General features: G+C 37.7%; 1 protein-coding gene across 7 annotated transcripts in view; it reads left to right on the top strand.

The window, feature by feature from the left end:
• Positions 1 to 16,620, top strand: part of LOC137296770 (CAP-Gly domain-containing linker protein 1-like) — a 95,722-nt gene extending 79,102 nt beyond the window's left edge. For 6 of the 7 annotated variants that reach the window (XM_067828620.1, XM_067828643.1, XM_067828636.1 and 3 more), the window contains 9 exons: positions 241 to 335; positions 898 to 1,018; positions 1,727 to 1,779; positions 6,769 to 6,886; positions 7,341 to 7,518; positions 7,987 to 8,039; positions 8,820 to 8,944; positions 9,725 to 9,891; positions 11,202 to 16,620. In XM_067828620.1, coding sequence (XP_067684721.1) covers positions 241 to 335; positions 898 to 1,018; positions 1,727 to 1,779; positions 6,769 to 6,886; positions 7,341 to 7,518; positions 7,987 to 8,039; positions 8,820 to 8,944; positions 9,725 to 9,891; positions 11,202 to 11,248 — 957 coding nt within the window. In that variant the 3' untranslated portion in view covers positions 11,249 to 16,620. The remainder of the gene's footprint in view (positions 1 to 240; positions 336 to 897; positions 1,019 to 1,726; positions 1,780 to 6,768; positions 6,887 to 7,340; positions 7,519 to 7,986; positions 8,040 to 8,819; positions 8,945 to 9,724; positions 9,892 to 11,201) is intronic. The other variant, XM_067828629.1, reaches the window with a different exon arrangement.
• Positions 16,621 to 17,080: the final 460 nt, after the last annotated feature.

The following is a 17,080-nucleotide window of genomic DNA, read 5'->3' as shown; positions in this document are numbered from 1 at the left end:
ATATAAGGTCATCAGGCTAAAATGAAACAATAGAACTTGGTGAGACAAAATTGAAACATACAACTTCATGAATGACATGAAGCAACATTTCAGTGTAGATTCTTAGCTTGATAACGATGCTTAATTTAATAAACAAGAAGTTGTCATCCATAACGTTGTATGTTTCAGTTCTGACTCAACAGGCTCTAGAATGCTGATCAAACAATTCAATCATCAGGCACTCATTATATTTCACTTCAGGTGGAGAAATTAAAAGCTGAAACAGCCACACAGCAAGAAGTATTAATGCAGAAATCACAAACTGAGTCAGACAGCAACATTCTCAGTAAAAACTTGTGAGTAACATGCGAAGTCCTTTTAGGGATGTTGTATTTACTGGGTATATGGGTGAATAAAGCTGGTAATGTTGAAGTGACATAAACCTTCACTGCAGACTGATGATGTAGCAGTTCCCTATAAGCCAGCTCTTGTATGCTTGGTGTTGAGCATGTTTATCAAGCATTACCTCTCAGTATGAATGAAGATCACAATGGCACCGAATATTGGTAACATACTCGCAGCAATAAGCATCATGGGAACTTGGAAACATTTATTAAAAAATATTTCCCTACAGAGAGTGAAGTCATGAACAAATGTTGTTCAGATGTAAATGAAACTCAAACTAATTATCCCCCGCAACACGTTTTGTGGGGGGTATTAAAGTGCACCTTGTCCGTCCGCCCATCCGTCCATCTGTGCACATTTATCTTTTCTGGAGCAGAACTTTAAAACCATTCAATATTTCTTCGCCAAACGTGTCACATAGATATAGATCTGGTGATGTATTAGTGCCTGAAATACTGGAGAAGATGGTGATGATACTCACTCACAAGCTGATCACTTGTCTGATGTCCACAGGGAGGACACAAAACGTCATCTGACAGAAGTCCAGGCCAACCTAAAGCAGGCAGAGGCTGACAAGCTGAAGATGACGGCTGAACTTGAGCAGTCACAGCTAGTCAAGGAGGAGAGGAAAAAGGTAGATGCTGTTGACTGTGTTGGACTTGGTCATAGGACTAATGCTTGTGAAAGGAGGTAGTGTTGGGAATTGGTTGAAATCTCATAACTGATCATTGAACCATTACAACCAATCAGTCATTGAAAATAACTGGTAAGCACCATTTATCAAATTTTCATGTGATGTTTCACTATTTCATGAAGGAGTAAATACACTTCAAAATGTCATGAGGAAGTTGACATCCATTCTTTTACACCCTTTGTTATGTAAATTGTGCAGTTAAGACTGTTTGATTTATGGCATTTGTTATGAACTAAAGCTGTAACTATTAAATAGGTGATCAGTGTCTTTGCTTTTTCCGTGTTATTGAAACTCAGTGGGTGGTTTCTCATTTTCTTCAGCTGCTAGGTTCCCGTTGATGGGATATCACTGACTGTTTCACAATACAACAAATAGCATACACTTGGTTTCTTAGATATTAATTATGATTATATAGTGTTGTATACAGCAAAATAGTGTGCTGACTTACCTTCTAACAGAACAGGGAGAGTCCTTTCTTGCATTTGCAGCCTTGGAGGACTATATTTTATCATTTCTTTGTTAATGTTGGATATGTATGTGTCGATACATTTAGAGCTATAGAGAAAAAATACGGTCTGTCCAAGGTGTTTCAGTTTGAAACATGTAGGTTAAAATGAGACCTATTAAGCATGAAAGTCTTTCTTATAGCTTGAAGAACAAACCAAGAAGCTACAGTCCGAGTTGGAAGAAGGCCGTAAAAGGTGGGTGCTGACTGTCTAAAACAAGTGATATATCGAGCTATGTGTGCTAGTTCATATGTTTCTACTGATGCACAATGTAAATGCAGATTTAATTTTGTCTGTACTGATTAACGCCACTAATTTCTACACACAGGACACGTTTAACTGTGAAGTGGCTATAGCTTGCTATCTAAGTCTAATCATCTGCGTTGTAATATAGCTCGTCATAAATGTGTGATGCTATTAGTTCACGTCTGTTAACATTCCTCATTTCTCTGATATGATATATGTTCATTGCATCTTCAGTAACTCGTAGATCAGATGGGTTTAGTTAAGAAACAGCTATGCTTTTCCTGAAATGGGTATAATTTTCTGACACCATGTCACAAAATATTTGCACAAGACCAAGTTTCTGACCTCCAAGCAGCAATTTGCAATAGCATGAATAAATAAACTTATCATTTTACTCCCAGTTATTTTAGTTTCAGATGTTTTGGCTTAAAGGGGCCAGGAATGACTGAACTGTCCAAGGTGCCACATTTCACTGGACATCTGCATTGTGCTAGGGTCCCATGTTTCTGGGTTTGAATAAAAGAATTTTGAATTAGTCAGGCTAAAGGCTTAAATACCTGCAGCATGTGCCGCTTTGGCTTTTACCCTGACACCACCACTGTCACAAAAACTGAAATATTGTTTCATAGTGGTGTTAAGACTTTCCCTCTTACTCACTAACTCATGTGGGCAGTGGGGTAGCCTAGTGGGTAAAGTGTTTGCCATGCTGAAGGTTCGTTTCCCACTTGGGTACAATGTTTGAAGCCCATTTCTGGTGCTCCCTGCCTATATATTGCTGGAACATTGCTAAAAGCAGCGTAAAACCATACTCACTGATGATTCCATGATAGAACAGTTCCCCAGACTCGCTCACTCACTAGGTCATGTTGGAGATCACATGACACATTCCATTGTATTGATGTTAGTATGTATGTTAGGCGTACTCAGTGTGTATCACATGTTAAAACCATCATCAATGGCGCTTATCATTCAATTCTGACTGTTAATGTAACTGAAATTAGGGTACTGTAAGATGATCGTGTCTAACACATGTCCTGTTTCTGATTGCTGTGTTCCTTGTGTGGACTAAACTACATTTGTCTCTTCATGGTAAGACAATCATTAACATGTAGAATGGTGCATGCTGTTTATACTTCATATAGATGCCTCCTCTTTTAGTGTCGACTTGCTGTTGTAGTGGATTGTACTTGCTTGGAACTAATCCCTTTGACGGACCAACCATTTTTCTGGCAACATGTTAACCACTTGCAACACTTGGTTGTGCTTCATGTTGGTTCATATTTTCATCATCTGTTTCCTAGATGATTACTTTTATCAGTATTCACTCCTTTTAGTGGTTTTTTTACAAGTTTTTCTTCATTTTACTTTATCTATAAATGTCGAACAGAAACTAGTTATGTTCCAAGATTTCCAGACACTGCTGGTGAAGGTTCCATGGTGGGGTGATGGGGTAGCCTCATGGTTAAAGTTTTCACTTGTCACGCTGTATACCCAGGTTTGATTCCCCGCGTGGCTACAGTGTGTAAAGGCCATTTCTAGATTATCCTCACCATGGTATTGCTGGAATATTGGTAAAAGCAGTGTAAAACCATACTCACTGAAGATGCCATGGCAGAAAAGTTCCCCTTGAAGTTATTCAGTATCAGTTACATTGTGTGTCATTGGACTGTGACCTTGTTGAAGGTTGGTCATGCTGTCAATCACTGTTTTTGTCTGGTTAAGACCAATGTCCTAAAAATGTTGACTCTCTATCTTCCTTACTTAGACAGGGAGGAACATTTGTTTGCTATGCATGGACAGTGTGTCATGTCATAACATGATACTCATATCACGAGTGGTGTTTTGACAGCGTGATACCTTCACCTTTGCACGGTGTCAGCCTGGTATTGGACTGGCCCTGTTACTTGGGCATGGAATTAAGCTGCAAGGGTTCATCATGGTTGAGAGTGTATAGACATGCTTTGAGTTGTATTTAACATGAATGTAGCACCATGTTCTGAATGGACGTCGTCGTCGTGTCATCAGTGGGAATTACTCATTGAAGGTATGGAGTATCTGTAGTTTCTTTTTGACTGTTGATACTCTGTATTAATGCTAATCACAGCAGGCTGCCTACAATATCAATCCTCCATGCTGTATTGTAACACAGGTGAAAGCATCTTTGGTCCATACTGTATTGGTACTGTGTAACAATGTCTGTGTCATCGATGTCTTGTCATCAGCATGGTGCCAGATAGGGATTTGAGTCTGTGGTCATCACCAGTCATCTTGTTTGAGGATTATGTGGTTACAATGTGACTGGCTTTATGTGTAGTCATGGTGACATTTAACTTTATCAGTTTTCTGAGCCAAATACCACTGCTATGCATCATGTGTTATGCTTGGTAGAACGTTAGGGACCATTCATAATTTATAGCTAGGGGGAGTGATGATGATTTTGATGGGGGGTCACACATTTTGTTGCTATAAATTATGAACAGTCCCTTATTTACACTTTATATGTACCAATACTGCATACTTCTGTTGCATATCCTAAATGTTCTGATATCCAACATAACACCATTATTTTCTTTTGGTTGTGGGCTTTTTCTTCACTTTTTCTATGGCATTACACCGGGAATCTTGGGCTAGGGGAGTGGGACAGAGCATCCATGCTTGTCAAAAGCAGATACAGGCAAGCTAATGTCCAAGTTACCATATATTGGATACAGACTATTTTCCTTTGTGTATGAGAAGATTGCCCCAGGAATATCAGCCTGAAATATATTAGATATTAACCGGATTATGCTCACACAGCTGACTTCAGCAGCAACAAGACCCAGTCACATCTGAAGAGAAGTTCCCATGATGATGTGGGTTAATTGGTCTTCAGTAACCCATGCTAGTTGTAAGAGGCATCTGACGATCCAGCTTTCTCACTTGTTTGATGTCATCGCATTCCAGTTGTGGAGGTTGATGCTTATGCTGTTGATTGTTGTATCATCTGGTCCAGACTTGATTATCTACAGACCGCTGCCATATAGCTAGAATACTGTTGAGTGCTGCATTAAGGAACACAGTCCAGTGCTGATCACAAGTCTTGACTACTATGAGGACCAGGAGACAGCAGTGCATGACTTGACTGTGTGTCTGAGATAGCTTGTTGTGCTTGAGTCAGCTTGGATCATGTCTCGGTGAAGTCCTGAGAGGCCACTGGGATACTACTGAAATGTTACAGAGTGTGATTGATATAAGCTATCACATTGTGTCAGGGGTAATATGGGGTTTTATCAGTTCCGAGTAAGGTTGTATTCCTCTTCCTCAGGGATTACAACGTTACGAGGGACTGATAAAACCTTGTATTTCCCTTGACAAGATATGATAACACAATTATCTAGCCAAATGTGTTTGCTTCACATTTCATCTTCAGTTGGCAAAATGTTTCCTTGCTGCCATGCTGACACCAGCTGATCGATTGACCTCACACATTATTAAAGGCTTGGCGATGCACTCACTTTGCTTGGTCACCGAGGCCTGGCGGGATAGTATGACTTTTGTACTCCCTGCTCGTGGATCATGATGGGTGCACATGGTATTTTATGAGTCCCATGAACCAATCAAAACTCAACGTTATTACATGAGGCTAGATAATCCCTATTCACACACTCTCCCATATGAAGTATCCTGGTACCACATGGAACTCTTTGAAGAATTCAGAATTAGATCTTCAGTAACTGATATGATTGTAGTAAGCTATGATGGCATGGGAGGGAGTTGCCTCAACAACTTGGTGATTGTATATCAACCAACTTAGATCCAGGTTACAAGATCCGACAGTGGTTTGTATATACAGGTTGACACAATAAACCTGGAATAGTGCTGACAAACAAGTCAGACAAACAATATGTCAGCCTTTGCTTTATGTGCATTGCGGAATCTCTTGCCATACCAACACCCCATCATATTACCATGTCGCTTGCCATATCATGCTTCTGTTTGTGTATCTGTAGCATGGATGTTTGTAGAGAAATCATTTGTCTAGTTGTGTATCTTGTTTATTCATTGTCAGTTCCTGTGCCAGTATGTGTACCTTGTGTGAACATGCCTTGTCTGTTATTTTAGATTTCTGAAAATTGTTGTAGCATGCATGATAAGCTCTGAATATGTTGTACATGTAGTATCTTGAAAAAGATTTACATGCAAGATTTTTCAAATCTTTTAAAACATTTTCTTTGAAAAGTATTAAATGTTGAAGTTTAAATGGAAATAATTGATATGAATTTAAACCATAAAAACTGGAGAAACAGCTAAGCAAACAAATATAGATGTATTGGCTTATTTATGTAATGATAGTAAATTTATTGGAAATATTATCATTTTTTTGTCAGCATGGTACTTTTCCCTCATGTCTTATGACTGTTATAATACCTGTCAAAATCATTTCACATACAAGTTCCTGCTTGAGAAATGACACGGGCATTGGAGTGGGGGTTGAAGACAGTCAGCTGTATATAGTTATTTCCCTTAGACATACTGGAGTTGGAGATCCTAGCTTCAGAACCCATATGTGCCCCTAATACTGTCAAGGGGCACCATGTCATCCTCCAAGGTGTGGCAATGTCTGTCAGTAGTTACATTAACTGGAAATGTCTGAAGCCCATGATCATGGTAGTCAAGTCCCTGTTCTGCCTGATAGGTATTTGTGGTTTGTCAGCCTTATACCTCATGTCCTCCATCCAAGTGGTGAACTAGAGTGGCCTGAACCATGCCAGGCTTACCTTCCTGAACATATTTGTGTGACTGAACAGGCTAACCTCTACCAGATTACAGGTTCCTTCATTACTCTGAATTCTTCTACTGGTAGTCGGAGTACATATATACTTCAATCAAGCCAACAGTGTTTCAACTTTAAAAATCAACTAAACATCCGGGAATTAACTCATTTGTCTGTGATTCCAGGTTTAGTGAAGACATAGCCTCCTTGGAGTGTGCCAAAGCAGAGCTACAGTCCAAGGTAGACAACTCTGCCAAGGCTCTTACCCAGCACCAGTCCCAGCTGGATTCCTACAAGAAAAAGGTGGGTGCCAGAACCAAGGGTGTCTTTGACTCCTGGATGTTCCTGCCTCAACTGCATTTATCACAATTTGTAATCTGTCTGGCTGTGTGTCATATCATCCACCATTTCCTCCATTGCGCAATCTATCAATTTACCCAACCTGGGAAAATCTGGGTTAAAAATGGTCTTTGGCTACCCTTACTTGTCCCACCCAGTGAACATCCTGGGTTAGAATTAGTCATATCGCTACAATAAGGGAAGTCCATTGTTAAGATGTGTCTTCATCAAGAGGTGAAATGGTTTGTCCAGCGATGTATCAGCAAAAGGGTAGTGTGTATCTGACTTGGTAGATTGCTGGTCACAGCATTAGAGATCCATGACAGCAACGACTGGTATGAACCCATGTATCTATTTATGGTTTGCAGTGATAGACTGAACAATGCTAACAAGTGTTATTCTGGTTGTAATGTTCCAGATTGGCGACCTGGAGACTGAGAACCAGTCTTTGTCCGTGTACAAAGCATCTCTGCAAAGTCTGGAGAAGGAGAGGGAGGCTGAAAGGAACCAACTTCTTGACAAGATCCACTCTCTGGAGGCCGTGGTCAAGGAGAGTCAGAACAATGCCAACAACACCAACATTGGTGACACTGCTGGTGAGACAACTGTCAACATGGCTCATATGTTTTGAAATTCAAGAGAAATGTGTTTGACTCTATGAGAATATTGGTCACAGAATAGTCTAAGAACCCTATGTTGGAACTGTTTGAAATGCTGATTTGGTGGTTCACATGTCACTTTGTGATTGTGAGCTACTGAACCTAGAGAGACCTCTTGTTAGTGTGGGGCCAAACTGTTGCTAGGATGTGGTTGAAATAGTGTTAAGGATTGTGAAGGTTTTGTAGTCAGATTAGTAAAATGTTTTTTAAATGTCACTGTGTGTGAATTTTGAGCTTTGCTTGAACAGTACTTCAAGGCAATATCAAATGTGGTCATCATTAGCTCACCAGTAAACAAACAACAATGATCACTGATGGGGGGCTTCTTTACTGTTTGGTACTCTGTGTTTTTAGTGTGTCTCTACAAGTACTTTGTACCTGAAAATGTATTTTAATTTCTTGTAGGCGATCCTTTGGTGGCTAAACTTCAGTCAGACAAGGAAGCATCTGACAAACAGGTGTGTACTCACTTGAATATATCAGTGTTGACGTCAGCTGCAGCTGGGCCTTACTTCATGCATCGTGTGATATGTTTCGAAGCAGTAAGCTAGATTTCATTAGCGTCTGCATGAGGTTTTCCTGAAAGTCAAAAGCTATTTGAAAGAACTATTACAAGTGGAACATTTTCTATGATGACAGTGCAGATGTTGAACTATGATGAAGACTTAGTGCCTTGTCTATTTTGGGTGATGGCAATGGAGCCTCTTGAACTGTGAAATAAGGTTGCAACAACTCTTTCAGACCTCGATTCAAGTTAGATTTTCGATATTGGACCCTTGATTTGATCATTCTTTATTCAAACTTAAAAGATCAGATTTCATTTAACTCTCAGACTTATCTTTTTTAGTCTGAAATCCATTGTCCACATTCAAACCTTATTTCAGTGCGGGAAAATGCACAAGTTGGAGGCAGAATTAGGTTATGTTTTTTGAACCCCTGAAATGGAAATACGGTGACTGATTCAATTTTCGATGAATGGAATCGAATCATTGAAAGATGAAATTTGTAGGTATTATGAGCATGGCTCAGATTTGTGTCCCATGTTGTGGTATGGCTTGCCAGTGGAATATTGCTAAAAGCATCTCTCACACCTTTACTCAATTTGTTTCAAGACAGAACATCATCATGAGGGGTTGCAGTGGCAGACAGATGGCGTTCAAATAGGATAAGATAGGATAAGATATAATAGCATTGGGTGGTACACTGATGATGGCACCCACTGGTTCAATGTGTTTCAGATTGAGTTCTTGAACTCTGTGATCGTGGACATGCAGAGGAAGAATGAAGAGATGAAAGTGCGCCTCCAGGCCATGGAGGCCGGAGTCTATGATAATGGAGACGTGGTGGAAGGCATGGACATCTCGTGAGTTTTTTCAACAGCTTCATGGCATTTAAAAAGTCAGGGATAACTGGGAATAGAGCAGACTTATCTGTAATGATCATTTACTCGCTCAGTCAGAACTAACCCTTGATGGTAGTGGGCTATTTAAAGGAGGGTAATGATTTGAAGAAAACTTGACGTATGGCAGGTGTTATCAAATTGTAAAAGCACTTTACAGAACTCTTTAATTGTCACTTATTAATTACTTTAACATGAAATTTATCAAATGTGCCTATTGTAGACAAGCACACTTTCATATCAAATGGTAGTCAGAGTTACCACCCACTATTTCATTATGCCTTCTCATGCAGTCTGCACTTTTGGATTTTATGTTTATGAATGCGAGGAAAATATGATTCCTGTCATCATGCTGTCTAAGTAATTGCATTGTTATTAGTTCAGCTATAATATATGTGTGGACAACATGCACCAGTCGTCACTCATTACAGGTGACACATGTGAAGACATGGTTTAGAATTAGTATTCAGGAACCCATGCTTGTTGTCAGGCTGTCAGACTCACTGACTTGGTTGACACATGTCATCTTATCTCAAATGTGTAGGTCTGTGCTCAGTCTGTAGATCACTGGATTATGTGGTCCAGGCTCAGTCTGTAGATCACTGGATTATGTGGTCCAGACTCCCATTATTTACAGACCATTGCCATATAACTGGAATACTGCTGAGTGTGGCGTTACACAACAAACAAACATAACAGAGGACAGGTAAACTATGTAACACATGGAATATTTGTTCCTCACAGACCATCCCGTCCACGATCAGCCCCTCGTCTGTTTTGTGATATCTGCGATATGTTTGACCTCCATGACACTGATGACTGCCCAAAACAGGCCATGTCAGATAGTCCCCCGCCAACGCAATACCATGGCGATAGGAAGTCAACACGCCCCTACTGTGATATCTGTGAAGGTAGGTGCTTGGATTAGATGGAATCTGAGATTGATACATAAATATGTTTCAACTGACACACCTCATACGCTGAGACAATTGTCATGAAATAAATGCCATGAGTGAGTGTTTTCAGGGATGCTCTTCAGACAAAGAAGGCTTTGGTCTTCAAAGTTTAAAGGAGGCATTGTATATTAGGGATTGATAAGATTGTCACAAGGTACTAAATAAAGTAAGAAATGGTGTCATGTTTATGTTCTGTGACAGGATTAAATCACCGTAAGTAAACATGGACTCATGCAGGCAGTGCTAAGAAATTATATGTTCTTGATCATCTTTCATTGCTGAAGTTGCGAAACACAAACGCATTTAGTTTTTATTGCTTCATGTGACAAAGAGTTGAACTTCCAGTCCACAATATGCAATCAATTTTAGAACTATCAGACCCATGATGATTGATGTTAGACAGTCAGTACCTGAGAACCAGTTATGTTTCTGTTGACTGCCAAATGTTAATTCTGTGTTGCACAAAATGAGCTATCACATCATTTGCCGAAGTATAAAAAATTTGACAAGAACATACAGAAAACATCAACCCAACAGTAGGAAGGAAAGTAATTTTTGAAATCATTACAATATCACAGCCATTTGCATGATACTCATTTATATTCTCCCTACTGAACTGGACATACACATTGCAGTCATGTTCATATTAACAACTGTCATGTTCATATCTAATGCCACAGTCTTAGTGTTCCCAGATCTGTGCCAGCTCATTGCCTTGTGGCTATGTGCATAGTGTATTATTTTCACTTCCTGATAGATATCACATTTGAGCGGTTTTCAGTGATTAACACGTTTATTGCACATTAATGTTTTGCCCTTTTCAACTGCTTCAGTTTTATGAAATTTTGGCTCAAAAGTTGAAAGTGAAATATGGCAACATGATTTGGCAGCCATTTTTTTATGTTGTGTTTTAGGCTCATAAATTTGGATTTTCATGAAAGAAATAGTGTTAATTAGTCTCATAACTTTAGTTTGATATTCTGAAAGTATGACACATTCTGTAGTTCATTTTTCATTGTCTGGGTTTTATTTTGTGTTAGCCTAAAAACAGTTATCATGTTCATTTAGTTTTGAAGTGAAGTAATTCACTAGTGTACAACAAAACAATGTTTGGAATTAAGATATCATATCAGTGTACTCTAAAGACTTTCTGAAACTGAAATGAAAAACAATGCCTGTCTGAAGCAGTTGAATGTTTTTATTTTCATTTTGCTCTCATGCTGCCCTGTGAAGCCACCCAGGTATGCTCTCATTTTGCATTGCAGTGTTTGGCCACTCGACGGAAGACTGTGACGATGAACAAACATTTTGAAGCGTGCATTCAAGTCTTGTGGCATCAAGAAGAGATCCTGTTCCGCATCAATCTGCTCATTCCGCAATTTCATGTCGCCTCTGTGTTACTTGTTACGAGACGCAATGTTCTACGTCTCTCTTGGGCTTGTTACACCTGACAGTGGGTCTTCTTGTGATGTTAAGGGTACTGGTTACTTATCTACCGGTTATTCAAGTCATATACATAAAGATGGAAAGGAAATACAAATAAAGGAAGTGAGGGGTCGATCTTTTCAGACATATTTCTTTTAGGAATCAGAAAAAAACCTCTAGATTAGAGGATGTGCAGATTTTATTATCATTTCAGCATGTATTGTGTTATATGATGTCCATAGTGTGATGACAAAATATCTTTTGAACAAATTTGATAAAGTACTCTTTAGCCTTAAATCTAAATGGGTATCAATATTTTAGTGTTAATCAGTGGCTGTTTCTGTACTGTTGGGACATGAATCTTGAGCTATGCATAAAATGTTTAGTTTTCTTTTGCATTATTGTAATTTGATGATGAAGAAATATCATGTACAGTGCTGTGGTGAGTTTAAATTTCTTCACACTGAATTTCCTCAGGCTTCCAAAACATGAACAGTGTTTAGTTATCAATATCAAGGAAAGTCAGATTTACTATCTCGAAGATTTACTGTAAAGCATTGTGGGGTTTATGTCTTGAGACAAGTAAGGTTTTTAGCCCTCTTTACTTATGATTCTGTGTAGTCCCAGTCATTTGTGTTTAAAGTGATTTACAAATTGTGAAACAAGGCTATAGGTATATTGTGGTCCTCTGTATCCCAGTAAGTTTCATACCCCTTGTCTTGTATATATGTAGCTATGTGACATTGCAATCCAAAGTGCTTCTGGCACTTCACAAGAGGACCCACTGTCATTGTCTGTGAATCTGATCTCAGGGATCTGTTAGCTAGCTGGGAGCAAGGCAGAATAGCATGAGTTACTGGGGCATAAATATTTTTATACAGTCACTATAGGACCATATCTTCTGTGATAAGGTTCCAGAATATTTTGCATACTGACACTCTTTAATGAGACCTTATGCTGTACCTATGTAAATATTAAGAGTCCTTCAGTAGATTTTATCAGTAATACATTCTGTTTATTATATTATAAATTGTTTTACTTTAATAGAAGCATATGGTGTACCATAAATGTTTGATATCATGCTTGTATTACATATATTGTCTCTAGAAGTATGATAAGTACTCCTTGTATATATGCCACATGCATAAACCATATACATCTCTTACTTGGTATACATACAGTACATATAGTGTATATAGGCCACATGTATTTTAATAACAAAAAAAATATTTTTTCAACCTAGTAACTCATGCTATTGATGTTTGACTGAAGTGAGAAGATCAAATTGTTGTTTACTGAATGGCCTTGATATTGTCAGTTTATTGTGGACAAATATTTTTTGAGTGAAACAGTTTGGCAATAGTCAAGTGAAATCATTTGATTGATGACTGTAAATTGTTGAGAACATAACAAATGACATTTGCATCAAGAGAATGTCATGGTCCAGAAAAAAAGAACTCTCCACATAACATAAATGCTCCACACAGATAGATACATTGGTCAAACAATTAGAGCAAGTTGATCTGTTTGTTAAAGGCACATTGCTGGATGGTTGCAAGGCTGCTATGCCAGTTTGTTGTTTGTACTTGTTGGTGACTGGCACGTCCATCATCATCATTCCCTATCAGTGATACTGACATTCTTGTTTGTGATTGACACCTGTCATTGCATGCTACCATCACCCAATGCTCATCGTGTCATTACTGACACACTGGCATGGATTATTTACTTCTGTGCATCTAGTAACTTCACCTTATACCTTTTGGGGATTAAATTTGTTTCAATACAAAAAATTAATTATTGCCTTGTCCTGTAGGCATATATTGTTGTGTGTAGCATACTATGTCAAAATATCACAGTTGATATAATCAAACCGACAAATGGTTCTAAATCTTTAAGAACTTGAATAAAAGGATTAAACTTGACTTGTGTATCAATATATTCACACAATATAAGCAGTTAGGTACGATTTCTTATGAAACTAAGTGTCTCTTGTTCTGGAAACTTGCTACTGTGCTGGAAAAAAATCAGTTTAGGCTAATGTGGTAATGTTTGTGCCAGCTTGCCATTCTATGCTTCACTGCAAGAATTCTCAATACTCAAATACTTTGTGCAAAATACACAAACCAATGTTATTAGTGGTTTCTGTATATTCTCATTGCAGTGTGATCAGTGATACGTCTCTCATTTAAAACAGTGCTTTTTAAGACAAGCTTGTGAATGTGGTACTCATTAACGAGGGTTGTACAATAAGAAGTACGTCCTTGGTCAAAACTGAGACATTGATGCTACGATACCAAAACTGAAAGGACTTACTGATCTCAAGGTAGATGTTTTTACGTAAGTTACCTTTTATTTATTTTCATATATCACAATATTCACCAAACATGTCCATGAAACCATTCTTCAAGAATAGAGGAATCATTTTGAGGTGCTATGGTGTGTCCTACATGATAGAATTTGATACTGGTGCATCAGTACAGGGAAAACATATGATGACTAGGGTTCAGTTTGCAATATCCTCCTTGAAGTGAAGAGCTTGCTTAAATTTAGTACAGCTGTCTTGCTTCAATCAGAATACATGAAATATATGTTGAAATGAAACAGGAAAAAGATGAATCAGTTAGTGCTACATACTAAACACTTTATAATGTTTAATTGTGATATCTTGGGTAGGGAATGTTCAAGTAGAACAGGTATTTCTGTTTTGAAAACATGTTTCTTTTGTCAAAATTTCTTCTAAGTGATCTTTTTCTGAAAGGAAATCCACTTCAACTTTGTCAGTCATACAGATAAATCACATGTTATGCTTATCTGTACTTGTCTACATGTCTTTAACCAGTCTTTTCCATTCATAATGAATGTATGGTTGTAATCAAAAGACCATACCTTGAAGTAAATGACACATTTCAGTATTTTTACTGCAAAAGCAGTTTTGTATGTTTTGATTTAAGCATGACAGTGGTAACAAGATACAGTAATATGCTTTTGTATCAGGTCTGTTTCCATTGTGTATAGGGGTGTGATGGGTAGATCTCTAACACAGTAGTCTTGTATCATTGTAGATTAATATTAACATTATCATTTGTACATGGATTCATATATGAAGGAGCTTGTATGACTAAGAGACACTGTTGCACTATATACCACTCAGGATGATCTGAAATGCCAATTAAGGGGCCATTCTCCATAACCTGGTGCCCATCATTCTAACTATCTTGTGTGCTGAAGAAAGATGCTTTGTCCATTGTTAATGAGATAGTCATAAACTGGTAATTTATGTGATAATGCATCAGTATATAAACAAGAGGGTAGTGAGTGACTTCAAAGAAGGCTTCTGGAAGTGTCAGTGGACTGATCTTCAGGCCCTTGTTAAAGGAAGGCTTAAACAATGGATTCATCTTTTATGTAGAAGTTTAAGAAATCCTGATGTTTTGTTCATAGTTCATAAATAATTATCATCTAAGTAATATGATGACTGAAGCATGAATCTTCTAGAGGAGGCAGGTCATTAGATGATGTAAAACACAAACACGTAAATGTTCTGTTACTGATATTTGACACTGACAAGTAAAACCTTATATATATTTTATCAGTTCTGTTTTCAAATCCGAAGATTTATGAAAGGTGATCCTGAGTGGAGTTGACAGTGGCAGAGTGAGCTTTTATATACTGTATAAACTGTATAGAGAGTGAGTGTATTGGAGTGTAGTGCTGTAGTTGTAGTCCACATGTATCTTGGAATACACAGCGTGATAAGTAAACATCCATTTACAGGAAATAAATGTCCCAGAATACTGCCTGATTTTTTCCATAGCATTTACATAACAGGAAACATCTGCTGTCATCTGCTGGCATTACCTTCCTTGAGAATAGATAACTAGAGTCTACATAATGGATTTGGTTTTAGGAATTTTGTGTCCAGTCAGTGAGATTCAAACATGTGGGTATTCGTGTTTCTTGTATTTCTGAGTGATATTCAAGTGATTTACAGCTTCAGCTCAGTGGGAAATTTCAGTGTTCTGCTGATGTCTCATTCTCTGAATGGTGGCCTTATGTAGACAATATGGTGTTTGATTGTGCAACATTTGTGAAGCAGACATTGATAGTACAACAACATACGCTTGCTGGTGTCATGTGCACTTAATGGAGATATTTCCTTGCAGTATTTAAAACTTTTTACATGATATCGGATTTGAAGTTCTATGGTGCCTATTAACCAATGAAATATGAGTTTATTTTGAACTTTCAGGTTTTAGTTGATTTCATTGTATTTTGTTAAAATCAGATCAATATTTTTTTTCGTTCTTATATGTTTCCTGTCCCACTATAGTGTCTTTGTTTCTCTTTTTGCTCCAAGAGCCAGAACTACAAATGCCATGAAAACTGTAGGCTCTTTCAACCCTTGAATGTAATGTATGTGACACAGCATGAATAAGTAATTTTCAGTTTTCAGAAGCAGCTTAAGGAAGACAAATCAGTTTTGTTCTCGTTGTTTCTAGACATATTCATGTGGAGATTGTTTGGTATGAGGTCAATAGTATTGCTATTGTGTACATATATTTAGAGTGCTGATTTGAATCTGCAAGTGCTATTCTGTGTTATTTGTTGAACAGTTCCCCTGCATTTTTATCATTCTGTTGTCAGGACTTCTGCAGCACATACTTCTGAAGCATTATCAAACAACTTGTATGAAACAATGCTAGATACAGATTATATGTGTTCTTCCAAAACCTAGATAGCTATTTAATATGAATTTATCTTGACGTTATTGTGAAATCCTTGAAATTATCACATCTTAATAACTGAATAATTATTTAACTTCATATCCTGAAATGGTAATTTGTTTCAACTTGGAGACAAACTGAAATATGTGCACATGTAAATACTTTCTTTTTTATCTCATTTGTAAATTACCTTTTCATTGTTCTAAATTTATTTTTACATTATGCACAAAGAAAAGTACAATGTTGATTGTAAATAACTAAATGAACATGTTTTAAATGTCAAATATTGTCAATTGTATCATGAAACATTTCTTGGTTGACTCATCTGTAAGGTACTCCCAATACATACGCTGAGATAGGTATTGCCCAATTTTAGCAGTTTGATTGACTACTGTTAGATGCTATATTGGTTTGTAGAATTGCAAATTTGCCATTCCAGTGAACGTCTTCAAAGCTTCAAGTATGTAAATAGCTCTAATGAACTGGTTTATGTGCATGTCTGCCTCTGTAATAAATACTTTTATACCTGCTATATGGTGTTTTAGTTTTTCAGTATGTTTTCAGTATCTCGAACCAAACATCAAGTCTGTAGATATATCATGAAATTCACATCCATACAGTATCAGGGATCTAGCGGTGGGTTTGTTTTGGCCTGCTTACGGTTGTATATATTTTTTGACAGACACACAGACATTTATTCAGTAAATGTATTTTTTATCTGAACAAACGTCTTGAAACATGAACTATTTGAATCTGAAAAGCACACATTGATCGTTTACTACTAACATGTGCTCATAAAAATTTTAAATGAACGGCCCTGCACCATGGTTATGAGGAAAACCGAAGTCATCGGAGACAGCAACATAGGCGAAATTGGCAGGCTTTTTGTGTTATCGAAACAGTAAGCATTTGGAACATAATGGACAGCAGGGCAACACCCATGAATAATACTCATCTATGTCTGACGTCACGCCAACAACACTGGCATATTC

This window comes from Haliotis asinina, chromosome 1 (genome assembly GCF_037392515.1).
Source record: "Haliotis asinina isolate JCU_RB_2024 chromosome 1, JCU_Hal_asi_v2, whole genome shotgun sequence".
Taxonomy (NCBI): domain Eukaryota; kingdom Metazoa; phylum Mollusca; class Gastropoda; order Lepetellida; family Haliotidae; genus Haliotis; species Haliotis asinina.
Note: the sequence above shows the minus strand (reverse complement) of the source record. Positions and strands in the feature narration are given on the sequence as shown.